The sequence below is a fragment of the Lonchura striata genome, chromosome 11 (genome assembly GCF_050655825.1).
Source record: "Lonchura striata isolate lonStrDom1 chromosome 11, ASM5065582v1, whole genome shotgun sequence".
Lineage (NCBI taxonomy): Eukaryota > Metazoa > Chordata > Aves > Passeriformes > Estrildidae > Lonchura > Lonchura striata.
Window position 1 is genome coordinate 2,420,464 of NC_140713.1, and position 15,363 is coordinate 2,435,826.

General features: G+C 45.2%; 1 protein-coding gene across 5 annotated transcripts in view; it reads left to right on the forward strand.

Moving 5' to 3' along the window:
• Positions 1-1,218: 1,218 nt before the first annotated feature.
• The window catches only part of BEAN1 (brain expressed associated with NEDD4 1), a 58,884-nt gene continuing 44,739 nt past the window's right edge, over positions 1,219-15,363 (forward strand). For 2 of the 5 annotated variants that reach the window (XM_085589361.1, XM_085589360.1), the window contains exons 1-2: positions 1,536-1,689; positions 2,931-3,005. In XM_085589361.1, the coding sequence (XP_085445487.1) occupies positions 1,575-1,689; positions 2,931-3,005 (190 nt within the window). In that variant the 5' untranslated portion in view covers positions 1,536-1,574. Of the gene's footprint in view, positions 1,382-1,535; positions 1,690-2,930; positions 3,006-15,363 lie in introns of those variants that run through there. The other 3 variants (XM_021534733.3, XM_085589359.1, XM_085589358.1) reach the window with 3 other exon arrangements.

The following is a 15,363-nucleotide window of genomic DNA, read 5'->3' on the forward strand; positions in this document are numbered from 1 at the left end:
CAGCTTCCATTTATTGAAATTATAAATGAGTGGTCTTTCAAGGAGTCAGACTTTCTGAGGGGTTGAAGAAATATATTACAAGGTAACTTCTGCAGCAGCATTCTAAGGGATTCTAAGGGTACCAAGGTACTGTAGTTTTGGCAACAGGTGCATGTTTCTGTGATCCATAAGGAAACACACCTGTAAATACCCACAAACCCTCATTTCAATTGCCTTAGATTCCCTTAATGCTCACCTGGATTTAAGAAGAAAAGAAAATGAAAAAAAAAAGATGATCAGTGACAGCAGGAAACTTTTTACTGGGGAGTCCACATGTTTTACATCTACCCCAAACTTCACTACAGCCTTGCATCCATCACTGCTAAACCATGGAGAAGCTGAACAGCCTTAATACTGACAGCGAAGCCGTTCTGATTTGAGAACTTGTTCTCCAGGCTACAAAACCACCCAAGGATAGGGAAGCAATGCCCGCACAGCCGTGGAGCTCCAGCTCCATGCCCTACAAACAGGCTCAGTGGGACCATTCTGCAATGAACTGCAGAGCACATGAGTGTGGGTGACAGAAGTGCCAGCGGAACTTGGGTCATAAAACCCCCAAACTGCTGAGGGGATATTCAGGAAAGGGACCTCACTTCACACATTCCTTACCTAAAAAGCTAATGATCCTTCTCCTAGAGGTAAACAATCAGTTACGAAAGCTCATAATCTTTAAGACCTGCTGTTCCCTCTGTATCCAGCACTAGGGCATTTATCAAGCGCAGTGAGAAACCTGCCCAAGACCCCTGGTAACAAGTAGATGTTACTACTATAAAAAGTGGGTTTAGCTCTCAGTCGGACGACATGACTACATCCTCCTCCTAGCCTCCATCCAGCCGCACGGAACTATATCCTCCGCGCTGTCGGATAATCCCGTCCATCCCCGTGGGTTTACTCCAGGCAGTCCCTCCCTTCCAGCCCAAGCGCTGCGCTGGACTCGGCTCTCCGGAGGCGCTACCCGCCTACAGCTCCGCAAGCAGGCAGCGAATCCCCGCGGCAGCCCCGGCGCCGCCGCTCGCCGCGGCCGCGGGGGGATGAGCGGCGGGGTCAGCCCCGGCGGCCGCGGGCCCCCCCGCGCTGCCCGCGGCATGTGCGGCCCTGCCCGCGGGGCGGGGGTCACCCGGCCCCGGCCCCGGCCCCGGCCCCGGCCCCGGCCCCGGCCCCGGCCCCGGCCCCCGGCCCCCGGCCCGGGCCCGCCGGCTCCCGCCCGGCCCCGCTCCGGCCCCGCGCACGGCAGGAGGCGGCGGGGCCCCGCCGGCCCCCGGGGAGCCGCGCCGGGGGCGGATGGAGACAGCGGGCACGGCGGCGGGCTGGGGTAAGGCGGGGCAGGGCGGCATGGGGAAAGGTACGGGCTGAGCCGGGATGGGGAAGGGCGGCAGCCGGGGGAAGGTACGGGCTGAGCCGGGATGGGGAAGGGCGGCAGCCGGGGGAAGGTACGGGCTGAGCCGGGATGGGGAAGGGCGGCAGCCGGGGGAAGGTACGGGCTGAGCCGGGATGGGGAAGGGCGGCAGCCGGGGGAAGGTACGGGCTGAGCCGGGATGGGGAAGGGCGGCAGCCGGGGGAAGGTACGGGCTGAGCCGGGATGGGGAAGGGCGGCAGCCGGGGGAAGGTACGGGCTGAGCCGGGATGGGGAAGGGCGGCAGCCGGGGGAAGGTACGGGCTGAGCCGGGATGGGGAACGCAGGGGCTGGAGCTGAACCGGGCTGAGGGGAGGCAGGGGCCGAAGCGGGCTGGGGAGAGTCAGGGGCTGAGATGGGGAAAGACAGAGCCTGAACCGAGCGGGGAAAGGCAAGAGCTGAGCCGAGCCGGGGTAAGGAGGGAACCGAGCTGGGGAAAGGCGTGAGCCGTGCCGGGGTACAGGGCAGGGGCCGAGCCGAGCCGGGGTAAAGCAGGAGCCGTGCGGGCCGGGGCAGGCTCCGAGGGGCGATCCCGTTCGGCCGGGGCAGGCTCTGAGGGGCGATCCCGTTCGGGCGGGGCAGGCTCCGAGGGCCGGTCCCGGCGGGCTCCGAGGGCCGGTCCCGTTCGGGCGGGGCAGGCTCCGAGGGGCGATCCCGTTCGGGCGGGGCAGGCTCTGAGGGGCGATCCCGTTCGCCCGGGGCAGGCTCAGAGGGCCGGTCCCGTTCGGCCGGGGCAGGCTCCGAGGGCCCGCGGGAGCCCGTGGGTTGCAGCCCAGCCGCGGTGCGGGGATCCCACAGCCCACAGGACCCTGCCCGAATCTTCCCGCGGGCCGGGCCGGGCAGGGCAGCGCCGAGCCCCCGAGCCGCACTCCGTGAGACAGCGAGCGACCCTCGGCAATCAGGCTGAAAATCCGTCTGTATTGGCAAACCAGCTCATCTTCTAAGAAATCTAAAGATTTGGTTATTTAGGACGCGTTTTACTTGTATGTATTTTGTTGCCTGTAAATATAAATCTTTGAAGAGCGAGTTATAAATATTAAAGCCTAAGTGCATAGGGGGAGTATGTGTATCAGATTTTAGACTAAATTTATTCCAACCCAGTTTGGCATACACATGCCCGATGCATTCAAGCTGCACTTGCACAAATCAGGGAAGTTGTTTGGTTTTACAGTGGTAGGTGCCTGTTTCAAAGACTGGTGAATGACTTAACAATAATTAGCATATTTATATAACACTTTGTTGTTTATACGTGGGGCTTGGAATCTGAGAGGTATTCATACCATTTCCTGAACAGGAGGAATTCCTGGAAGTATGAAGCAATGGCTTGTTTGGCATTTTCACCCCATTCAAGCTGCATCTGTGTGTGCACTCTGGGTCTGAGATGTGCAATCCTGCCCAGAAAGAGCAGCTGAACCTTAACATGCCTTCAGCTGATATCTGGTACCAAACAAAACCAAACTGCTATTAAGGACCTTTCTCTTCATTTTTCCTTTTTTAGTTATTTTCTTCCATCTTCCTCTCACCTCTGGAAGCTCCATCAATATTGGGATAGGCAGCAATTATTCCAATCTCCGTAAGTAATCTCTCTTTTTTTTTTTTTTTCTGCATTATTGGCATGCTTTGCAATCGTGTACAGCTGCAGGAATATTATATTTAAAGTTCTCTAACAGCTAAATATCAATCCAGGAAAAAGCAAATAGCTTCCTGACTGAGCAAAAACAGAGTTAACAAAAATGTCCTTAACCTTGTCATCTTTAGGCAGACCAAACTCACAGAAATTACAGAATTGTCTAAAATAAAGGGCCATACAATTTAGTATCAGGTACAAGTACTTCAATATGTTATTAAAAAAAAATCCTTCTTCCTGCATTTTCTCCTACAACAGCAAGCTAGCAAATTGACAAATGGAGCACACTGACATCAGTCAAAATTTATATCATTTTGGCACTCACTAGTGAAAAAAATGTGGCTAAAAATTTCTCCCAGTCATTGAAATAAAACAATTCCTGACATTTGACTTCCTTCTACTCTCCTTTCTATGACTGTCTTTTGTAGTCATTACATGAAGGTTTTTTGAAAAGGAAATACAGCATAATAGGAGCCAATTATCCTCATGTCACTGGTCCTATTTTGGCAGAAAACCACGTGCACGCAGGGAAGCAGGGCAGTATGTCTAGTGTCTTGGATGGAAGAATGCAAAATGAGAAAAATACACAACAATTAAACCCACCAACAGCCCTCTTGGGGCAAGGGCTGCAGCTCAAGAAAAGCTGTGCTGGAATGTTATAATGTGACTTTGTAACACTGTTCATGCCCATCATGGCTGAGAAATCATACAACTAAAGGTGCAGTATAAGAAGTTCCCTTAATTTACTTTAGAACATACATGGAGGAACACAAAGTCTGGCAACTACACTCATTCACAAACTAGAAATTGTACCCATTTTAATGTTTGCTGTCACAACTTATCATGACAGCAAACTTGGAGAAATTGTTCATAGAGTCAGAACCAGCTTCTGGCCACAGTAGGGATTTTTAGGATCTATCCCTAAGATAACTTTGGTAAGTGAGAGCAGAGTTTGGTTGGTAAAGGTGAAGACAGCACCAAGTAAATGCCAAGTGCTGTCTTTCAGATTGTCTGGTAACCCCTTAACTCCTCCAAAAAGTACATTAAAGCTAGGCTGAAGAGCAACTGCAAAATCAGTAGCTACTGCCTAGGAGATGGCCAAATGGCATCACCCAAATCACAGAAAATACATAATAGCAGTACAAAAATGTGGACATTGGTATAGCTGCATTGGCAGTCTCCTCATTTGTTAATGAGTTGCCTGTGGGCTTGGCTAGAAAATCCCTGTGCTGTGCTGGTGTTGTTACAGGTCAATATTGCAAAAAGAATGCTGAGAAGAAATATGGGGTTTACATAATGACATAATGCACAAAGTGATGTTTCCCAGCACTTCATTGCAGGACAGCTTTGTATTGCATTGGCTTTAGATCAGCAGAGTTCTGTACTAGGACAATTGCAGCAGCCAGTTCAGAGGAGTGTGAAGATAGCTTTCATTTCCACACAGGTGCCTACAAAATTAAGTGGTTTAGACCTTGGTTTTCCTTCGGCCTTAACTGAGTCGAGCTCAGCCAGGCCTGACACTCTGGCCCTCTCCCCTTTAATTCCTGTAATGCCTAGGCTCTGAAATGTTCCACTGACAGGAAGAGATAATATTAACACATCACCAGGTGGGCATTAGCTAGAAATGAACCCGTGGCTCATGGGGTGCTTTTACAGCAAATGTGGAGAGACCGGAGTTATCCCAGGCTGTTTGGAGGTGCCACAGGAAGGAGACTCCACAGTGGCCTCTACAGAACTCCTGTAGGCCAGGTACCAGATCTGTTTGCTGCCCAAACACTGAGAATTTCCTAAGCAAGGGCAAAGGCCCAGGAGCAGGACTGCAGCTCTGCCCATACAGAGACAGCTGTGCCTTGAGAATCCTGCTCTAGTCCAGGGCAAAGGGGAAAAGTGACCTGAGCGAAGTCCAGGCAAGAGAATACTCAGGGATGGAGCCCAGTGACTTCAATGACACAGGGCCAAGGTGGGCTGGCAGGGTCAGCCTTTCACAGAACTTTCTACTCAGAAGTAGAATTTGTTTTGACATTCTTGCTTTAGATGTTTCTTTCTGAGAGAAACACTGGATTTTCTTTGCGAAGTGTTTCTAGGTTTTGGTCAGCTGTGTTTGGATGGTTGGTTGGTTTTCAGAATAAAAAGTCAGATTTATCTCTAGAAAATAATGACAATTAATATAAATTATTAATCGGCAGTCACAAACCTCAGTCAGTGTTTCAAATGCTTAAATGAAGGGGTCCAAAAGCTGTCAGGGAAATAAAAAGGCAGAAAAATGCTTCTATGCAAACTGCCTTCCCTTTCTGCATGTGCCTGCCTCCTCCACCTCCTTCCCACCACTTCTGAGATTTATCTCTGAGGAAATTGGTTGTAGACACAAGTAAAAGCAATCAAACCAATTGATTATTCAATCAATTATGCAGATTGCCAATACATATGTGGTATTATAAAAAGATAGTTATTTCCAGCTATTTAGTGTCTCTATATATTCAAATGTTAAGTATTTATGGTAGTCCAAATCACCTACATCCCTGCTTTTATATCTAAGAGCACAAGGAATGTCCAGAGATACATAAAACATTCATTTACAGGCATGAATGACAAAAACCAAAGCTTAAAATATACAAACAGCATTTTCATATCCAGCACTAAGATTCCTGTCTTAGAATCTTTACAGTCTACAGACTTGTCCTAACTAAACAGAATTTTCTCACCAAATCAAGAAGGAGCAGAAGCATTCCTACTGTGGCTGTCTGTGCACAAAAACCCACCTAAGACAGGCCCAAGGGACACTTCCCAGAAGGGAAAAGTGCAGAAAATCCTCATCCTGGAATTAGTAGAGCCACCTTGGAGGCTGTCCCTCAGCATCTGGCTCAGGGACAGCAGATGAGCACAGCTGGCTGACAGCTGTGCTGCCACTGACTCCAGCACTGAGAGCTGCACCCTGAGACCCTAGTGAAAGGATGAATAAACTCCTACTCATTAGCAAGGAAATCTTTATGCACACAGCAAGAATAAAATGCCCTCTCCACTGCTGGAACTCACCCTCGGTCGGGAGTGGCTTCGTGTGGTGGAAAAATCTCTCCTCCAACCTCTGCTTTCAAAAAAAAGCTCAGAAGTCTTCTGTTGTTGGGTCTCAAGGCAGTTTACTGCAAGTTATCTAAAAGATTTTCTTCTCGAGCTGCTGTGGTTTGCTCAGAGCTCAGGCAGAGGCACACACACACACCCTGACATCCTCTCTGACTCCCGACTGCTTCTTCTCTCCCCGCCCAGGGCTGCTGCTCTCTTTTATATGGTACATTAGGTGTTACATGTTTACAGTTTTTCCCCAATGCCTATTACCTATATTAAATGGTGCTTTTCTATCTTTTATATGGTACATTACGTGTTACATGGTTACAGTTTTTCCCCAATGCCTATTACCTATATTAAATGGTGCTTTTCTATCTTTTATATGGTACATTACGTGTTACATGGTTACAGTTTTCCCAATGCCTATTACCTATATTAAATGGTGCTTTTCTATCTTTTATATGGTACATTACGTGTTACATGGTTACAGTTTTTCCCCAATGCCTATTACCTATATTAAATGGTGCTTTTCTACTCTAAACCAATCTGTGAGTGCCAACATCACCAAGAACATGGAGGTAAGGAAGAAGAAAGAGGGAGGACAGGGCAGGCCCAAATCCCTCCATCTTAAAACCTCTGACCCCCATGTACAAAACCAAAACCCCCCTGTACAGCACTCAAAAATTCTTCCCTCTACTTTGTGACTACTTCTACTATAAAATCTACTTTTGTGACTTCTTGTTCTTCCTGCAAGGTTGGTAAATCATTCCATGGCTCAAATCCAAAATCCCAGCTGTTTGCAGCTGCCTGCCAGGGTCTCAAATGCTTCTGACCTGGGCCCGGAACCTCCAAAAATGTCTGAGGGACATTTTGAGTTCCGACACTCCACTGCTGAAGGCTTGGGACTCTGCAGCTCTTGATGGCAAATCCTGTCTTTTTTCCAGTTTAGTGCAGTTGTCTGAGGCACAAACACAATTCCCAATGGCTGGAAGAACAACATTGGCAGGAGCGTAACTGCACATCCCCAAGCATAGAGCCCAGTGCCTCAGTCCAAACCAGGGAAGAGACTGGGTGATTTGGGGTCTCTGCAAGCACCTTCAGGAGTTCTCCTGTCTGTCCCAGATTTGAGACATGCAGAGAGACAGGAGATTGTTTCCAGCTTTGGTGGGAGCTGCTGGCCTGGGGAGGTACATGATGCCAGGAGTTTGAGAGAGAGCCTGACAGATGTGCAGCCAGACTTGTGCACAGCACAGCAGGACATCCCCTTGCACTTGTGGGATGCCTTAAGAAGTGTCAGTGATCAAAGCACCAACATGCACCACTAATTATCAAAACTGCCAGATGCCACATAGGTCTGTGGTGCCAGACAGTAAGGGACATGCACTGCAGTAGTCCCCTCTTTTAAGTGTACAGCAAAATTTAACCCCCAGAATAATCTGCTCTTTCTTCCTTCATTCTATTTCTTCTCCAAGTGTGGATGTTTTCCTGAAGCTGCTGACGAGGTTCCCATCTCCTTCTCCTTAAGGGCATACCCCACATCTCCCTACAGTTTTCTGCATTGCACTTCATGTTTTAATGACTCCAGCTGGGCAGGAGGGAAGGATGCTCAAATACCCCCAGAACCGCACCTTGGAATCCTTTGTTCCTCTCATCTACTAAGTAATAGCCAGCATCTTTCTGCCATCCATTTACTTTATGATGGCTTGGAATCACCTGTTACATGAAGAATAACTTCTTCACCTTTTTAGTGGAATCTGCACTGGGAAGGGATCCATTTCTTTCCAAGCCTGACAGTTTCTCATCCTCCTGTATGAGGATGTAGGCTGACAACTCCAATTCAATCATTTCCATTGTACCTACTGACTTAATGCTTTCATTGCAAGCAGCTTCTCCCAACTCACACTTCTCCACTCAAAATAAAGGATTAGGAAATAATAGATGCATAGTTCCCATGCACCTGCACTGCAAACATGCAGAGCCTAGTCCAAACTAGCTCTCTAGCAAATAAATAAAATGATGCTTCAGTTTTTGGAAGGGATCTCATCAAGCTGCTGCAAGCAGCCCTATCAAGAGGGCTCCTTTCACAGGGGATGTTTCGTTTAGATCCTGTTTGAGCTGTATGTTTAGGCACATACCCAGATACCTTTATGCAGAGCATCTCTCCAGGAGAGATGGACTCCTCTGTAAAGCTTCCTTACAGTCTCTGTCCTCAGATGTTTGGCCTCCAGCTCAGAGCTGGCAGAAGCAATTCAGCTGGCTTCAACAGCATTTATGCAAACAGGGATTTTAGCTCCAAGACTTAATACATTTCTTGATGGAAACTTCCTGAAATACGCCTGACTTTTTTTTTTTTTTAAATTACATTATATGACATAGGGAAGCCTACAGTCCTCAAGAACCTGTGTGAAGATAATTCCCTAAAGGACATGGCAGCTAAAGCACCATGACCTCTGTCTACTCATAATGCAAAGATTTCTTCTATAACACTTTGTTTCTGTGGGCTCTTTAATTCTAAGTTTTTTTATCTTTTAATTGAGCTTTTAGTTGCAAGCGTGTTAATCACTCTGCCTCCATCTTTAAAATTAGGATTTGTCTTTCAGCAATTGTTTTTTTTTTTTCCTTCATTGACAAGTAATCTGTATTAGCTTTATGGTTTAAGAAAAGCAGCTCTGAAAGCATCTGATCTTTACAGGTTTTCAGCATCCCAGCTTTATTTTGATTTAGCTGCAAAATTGCTACAAGATTACTTCTACTTTAAAGCCCCAGCTAAAACTGAAGCATAATGGCCTTGTCCTTTCAGGTGACAGATACCTAGAAAACACAAAAGGTGGGAGGAGGAAGAAAAGGCTGCTGGAAAAGTCAATTGCTTTAAATTACACAGGAGCTTAAGGAGAAAGCCTGGCTCTCCTGGCTACTGGGTTGGTGTCTGTCCATTCCCTGGCACTGACTCTTGCTAACAAGAGAGGAATTCTCTCAATTCTGTTTCCACTTACTGAGGACCTGTAATGATTTTTGTGGTTAGATGACAAATGCAGGGGAGTCTCCATTCCAGTGGGGAAGGCATTTCTACAGCAAGGCCTCAGGATTTAAAGAGATGAGCTTTACAAAAGAGGTCCAAGATCCTCTCGGGGAGAGTAATTGTGAGCTCTTTAGTCCCAGCTGGAAGACCAGTTCTTACTAGGACCCCCTCATACTGAATTTTGCTTCTAGTCTACACTTTAATGTCTCTTCTTCCTAACAGAAATCAGTATTTTGGTTATTTCCAAGCTAAACTACTGAGGTACAGACTGACTGTTTTCACTCTCCAAACATATCCAGCACATAAGGCCCAAAAAATGGGAAAAAAGTAGCAGCTTCGTTAAAGAAGTTGGTCACAGAAAGACCAGAGTTTCTAGAAATTTGCAAACCAGGTTTCCTTGTTGTCACCTCAATGTACTGCCCTGAAACTTGCTCCAAGGGCAGTGATTATACAGGGAACCACAGAACCCTCACTCCCTGGGCAGCAGAGAAAGGGAAAAGCCTGCTGCCTTGACCAGACAGTAAAAGCTCTGAGAGGTAAATTAACTGGGGGTTATTTTATTTTATTGTATTTTATTGCATTTTAATTTTTATTTAAAGACAAATTGCTGCTTTATTGCAGCATGTTGACAAGTAGCCCAACAATATCTAGTCACTGGATATTTTAATTCCAGCTCTGCCTCAGAGATACATCCAGAGAGAGATATGAATCCAAAGTGGTTTCTGGTTTGGCCTAGAACTTGGTGCTAAGGGAGGAACATACACTCTGCAAAGAGGAGCAAAAAGGAGGAGCTATTTAGGGTGATTTTTGTGCATCATTTGAAGAGTACATCAAACTGCACTAATGATCACTCTCCTCACAGTAAACACATTTGTGGAATCAGATGTTCCTTTAGAAAGAATGTGAGATATTCAATAGACTGAAAACAGACATTCAGTAGACTGAAAACAGTTCTAATGCATCCTGCTGGGTGCTCTGGCTGAACAGCACATCTCTGAGCAGCAATCCTAACCAGAAATGCCCAGGTGTTTAGGGAGAGCACAAAATCAGAATATCATCAATACTTTTTAACTACACAGACAATTTTATAAAAAACTTTCCTTTTAGAACAGCACAATCCTAAACGGAAACATGAGTGAAAACTGCACCTTTGCCACTTGATCCTATTAATCAGTCTGAAAGATATCAGAAAACCTGATAGATAGCTAAAAATAAAAAAAAATCCCTTAATTCAGAGCTTTATTTATGTGCTTCTGCTTTAAAAAACAAACAAGCAAACACATTTCAACTGAATTAAGCAAGTTGTAAATTGGAAATTTTCCTAAAGTTGGAGACATAAGATCTGCAACTCTTCAGGAGAGTGTAGCATCTTTAGAGGTAAAAAGAAGAACTGTTCCCCAGATTTTCAAGTTATGATTCCCAAATACAGCCAAGGACAACATGGTAAAATGCAGGGATAAAGGTGGCATCAAGGTACTGTAGTAGTACAGAAATTACATCCTGTGTCTGTGCTCTGGTTTAAGGTTATTGTACTTTTCTTTAGTTGCCATCAATGCAAAAATATTGAGGAAGTGGTGGGCACAAGAAATCGCCAGAGATGTGAATTGTCTTCCTTATAGAAACCTGTGTTTGGCACAGGTTTCTCTGTCATGCTCCTCTAGATCATAGATACAGAGCACTAAATGGCAACCCAATATGGGCCATGAGTGGTTCATTCATTATCACTCACAGAAATAACCACTTCTGCAGAGATACAATTCAGGGGACATGGGCTAAAAAAATTACCGACACAGGAAAATTAGCTGCAAACCTTTTATTACTGTATTTTAATATTGATGCAGATTAGTTTTCAACCTGTGGGTCAATTTTTGCATCACATGTATGTAATACTGCCCCTTAGCCTAAATTTGACGTGGCCATTTTGATGTTCCTAAGTTAGCAGTTTCCATTGCTAAATCCATCAGACGTTGGCTGATTTAGAATCCACACCCTGCACCCCATTGCATGGCCCTCTCTGATGGGAGCAGGTGAAGAATCAGAAAGGGCTCCTCTGAGACAGGCTTCTTAGCTCCCTGTCATCTGTAGGAAAAACAGGTTTCAAATCAATTTTAGTTTTAAAACATACTTTGAAGACATAATATCCTTTGGCAGCATGTACTGAGACAGAAGGATCACCTTGGGAAGTAATGCATTTTTCAACCAGTGAAACAATCAGTCTTGAAAGAATTTTCATTGCAAAGAACTGAAAGCTCATTATTTGTTCAGTAAGTTTCTGATGCCTCTGTTCCCGCCTGCTGGCTGTGCCTCACTCTCTTCCTCAAAAGAATGCTGACATATTTTAGTCTTCATAATTTTGGGGATTGTTTTACAGCTCCCTTTGAGAACAGATGGGGCATTTGTATCATCTGGATTCACAGAACACATAATTTGCACTTGCTACAGCTGGGATAGGTTTGCACACCCATTATTTAACCATCATTGTACCCCACTGCTTCTCAGTCCAAAGGAAATTGGATCTGCCCATGTAATGTTTTACAGTTTACAATCTGAATGGTTCTCCCTGAGGCTAATAAAACATCACAAAACATCACTGTGGGTTTCTGGTGCTCTCATAAAGGCCAGATCCCAAAGTGACTTGCCCAGTTCCACAACAGTTGGCAACACACAGCATTACCTCATGGGACATGAGGTGTTTGGATTAGAGTGGCCTTAAAGTGGAGCCAGTGAAGTGGTGAAAGGTAAAACAGGAATTTTATGTTGTAGGAACTGTAGAGAACTTTCATATGTCCAAAAAGTGGTGACATCACAGCCAGTGGCAGAGGAGAACTGTTCTGAACTGGTAAAAACAGGCACAGTGAAGATATAAAAGGGTGTAAACTGAAGCAATTTCATAGAGGTTTAAAATTATTAGGGCAGCTTGGAACTACGTTAGGAATTAAACAGATTTGTGGAAGATATCACCAATTACTTACATATGACAATTAATATGAAAATTATTACCAGGACCAATTATGCCAATAAATTTCCTAACAGATTATTTTTTCCCTTTGCATCATTTTTCTGTTTGACATTTGCAATGACTATTAAATCAGTCCAATACCAATAAAAGTTGTTCCCATTTACACAAGGACTACCCTTGGCACCATTAAGTATTATTGCTTAGCTGCTGCTTCTCTCATTTTATTAACTCTAAAGAAAAAAACAAAACCAACAAAGCAACAAAAAAATAACACCCTTAAAAAAGCCCACAAACAAGCAAAACAACCCATGCCCAGACAGGAACTCCCACAACATTAATTGCTGGGAATTCCATGCGATTTTACCTGGAGTTGTCTGAGATCCTGCCAGAAATGCAGAGGCTGTTTGGGAGGTGCAGCACGATGTTCTGGAGGTACACAGTGATCCTGGGAGGTGGCAGAGCTGCCAGGTGCCCAGGCTGAGACTGGCTGTGGCAGTGTGGCAGTCCTGGTGATGTTTATGAACTGGGGACACTGCCACCTTCATCTGGAGCAGCTGTGCAGGAGGGGAGATCAGGAGCAATTACCAAAACTGCAGGATTGTGCAGCTGCAAAGGGTGACAAAAGGTTCCAAATTAAAAATACTGGAGAGGTAACAAAGCTCATGTAGCAGCCATGCCTTGCTCTGCTGGGTGCCAGCCTGCACTCCTGAGCCTGTGTGCTCCAGAGCTCGTGCTCTTCAAGCTGGGCCTGAACCTTTGTTTGCCTCTGGAATGTTTTAGATTGCTCCCATGAATTGGCCTGGGTACAACCTGAATTCATAAGACTTTGCTGAAAAGTAAAGCTGATTTCCAAAGAATCTGCACAAAATTCTTCCTTACCAAACTTAAAAATATTTAATTTGGTCATTAATGAACTATATTCTGTCTGGTTTACTTCTCTTTTTCTTTATTAGAAGACTCTACATGTGTCAGTGCACACTCAGATGCACTTGTCAGACAATTATTTGCTTTTTTGTACCATCCAAACAAGACCACTTCCAAGCTCTTCTGGTAAAATGGGAAAAAATTATAAAATAATATATTCTTTGAATAATGTAGGAAGTTTTTACCTCTTTTTTCCTGAAGAATTTTCCGACTTCCTGATCTCCATAGTTTTGTTTGTTCCTTATAGTATGTTAATAGATTTGTAACCTAAGAAACTGGAACATATTTACATGACCAGTTATTTTTTCAGTTATTTGCTCAGTGGTTTAGATGGTTCAGTGGGACACTGAAATTCCATGGGAATTTCACTGAAATTCCATTTTGTAAGTGTAAAACACAGAAGAAAGCCCTGTATACTTCCTTTCACAGAGATGCCCCAATTCCCATTAAACTGTATCTCATGCAGCTGCTGTTTGAATGTTGATGGACATGAAAAGCCAAACTGCTGCTGCTGCAGGCAAACCATTTTACTTTTGGACTGGGAAACGGTGGCCCTGCTCAGATGTTACAAGTGACACCAGTCCCACCCACACTCCCATTTCTCATGCAAATATATTTTGTACAGGTGCATATTAGCATGACCTGAAACTGCTTTTCTGGCTGTTACCATCTCTCCTTTGAGAGGAGGAAATGTCTATTCATTGCTGTCTGTGAGCATAAAGATAAAAGGAACCCCAGTGCACTGTCAAAGGACAAGAGAAAATTGCTTTTTTCCCTCTCTCTAGGCAGAGAGGAGTGATTCGGTTCTCTACTCAGCCCCCCAAAATCAAGAGTAACCCTGGAACACATCTTCAATCATTTAACTGAGAGGCCAGTAAAACATTTGGCTTCAGGCAGAGCTGCAGACCCTACTGGGTAGTATTTCATGTTTCTGCAAACCAACCCTAAGTTTATGTCTCCATAAATTCACCCAAGGCTTTATTAAGAGTATTAAAAAAAGTCCTTCCCCACTCTGTCACACTCAGTTCCTACCCTTAATTTTCAAACTGGAAAGGGACCATGACAGAGTTATACTTACAGCTAAGTAGGTCTTAATCCAGTCCTTCAGGTGCATAGACAATAACAGATCTCTTTTTTTTCCCATTTAACCATTTTGTGCCTTCAACTGGGACAAAGATGCATTGTTTTAGTTGGGGTTTCTGGCAGCCAGAAGGCTCAGAGGCACTGCAGCCTTGTGACTTCCCTGGTGTGCTTCACCTGGACCTCATCTGGCTCAAACCCACGGAAAATGCCCAGAACAACAGGACAGGAAGGGTTTGGTTCAGTCTGAGACCCTTTTCAGGTCTGACAAAGCAGAGAGAGCTGTCATCCAGCTGGGCCCTTCGAAAGCAGCAAGATTGACTTTCAGAAGGAATTGCTTGTTACACAATCATCTATTGTTTCTCCTCCTTTCAGATGAACTGAGCCTTCTGCTGAGTAAAAATGAGCCCCACTGTGGTGACAGACTGCCTCTTCCACTGGCTGTGCTGTCACTAGAAAGGGACCTGGCAGAGTCCATGTGTCCTTGAAACTCTGCTCAAGGGAGCTACCCTTCGCTTTCCTGAATCAGGCCCCCCCATTCTGTGAATGTGAATCCATCTGCTCACCAACTCAGTGTCTGCAGCAATAGGCTTCTCTAAACAATAGGTTTCATCTGGTTTTGCTCTTGCAAGGACACGAATATTTAGAGGCTTGTTTATTCTTCTGTCTAAATAATTTGTAGTGAATGCTGAGTTCAAGGACCATGTGTGGTTCAGGCAGCAGTGGGAATGGAAGTTGTGGTCAAGCTCAGAGTACATTAAGCTAATGTATTATGAAAGCTACTGCCCTGAAATGCCAGTTGAGGAGGGAGAAAGAAGAAAAAAAGCCTAAGAAAGGCAGTTTCCATTGCCAGAAACAATTAGGCACTGGCAGCTCTGCAGAGCACAGGCTGCTGGCTAGGGCCTCTGCATTTGGAAGTGGATTGTGAATAACCAAACCACCTCACAGCTGATTCAAGTGATGCTTGGCCAGGGGAGAGGGCAGAATTACTGTCAGGTCAGAGATATTCGGTGTATTTAAAGGAGTCATGGGATACTTTTGATACAGAGTGCAGACAGTTTTAGCCATTTGTTTTTAAACCAGATTTGTTGCAAAGGAGTTGAAGGAGGTGTTGAAAGATCTCTGATGAACACAAGGGTGCTGCAGTCTCAGCAGCTGCTGTTTACAAGCAAACTTGGAGATACAACCACCTCAGCTTCTTCAGTTTCTGCCTTGTTATGTTTACACATTAATGTCAAGCTACAGTTTTAACACTGAACCCT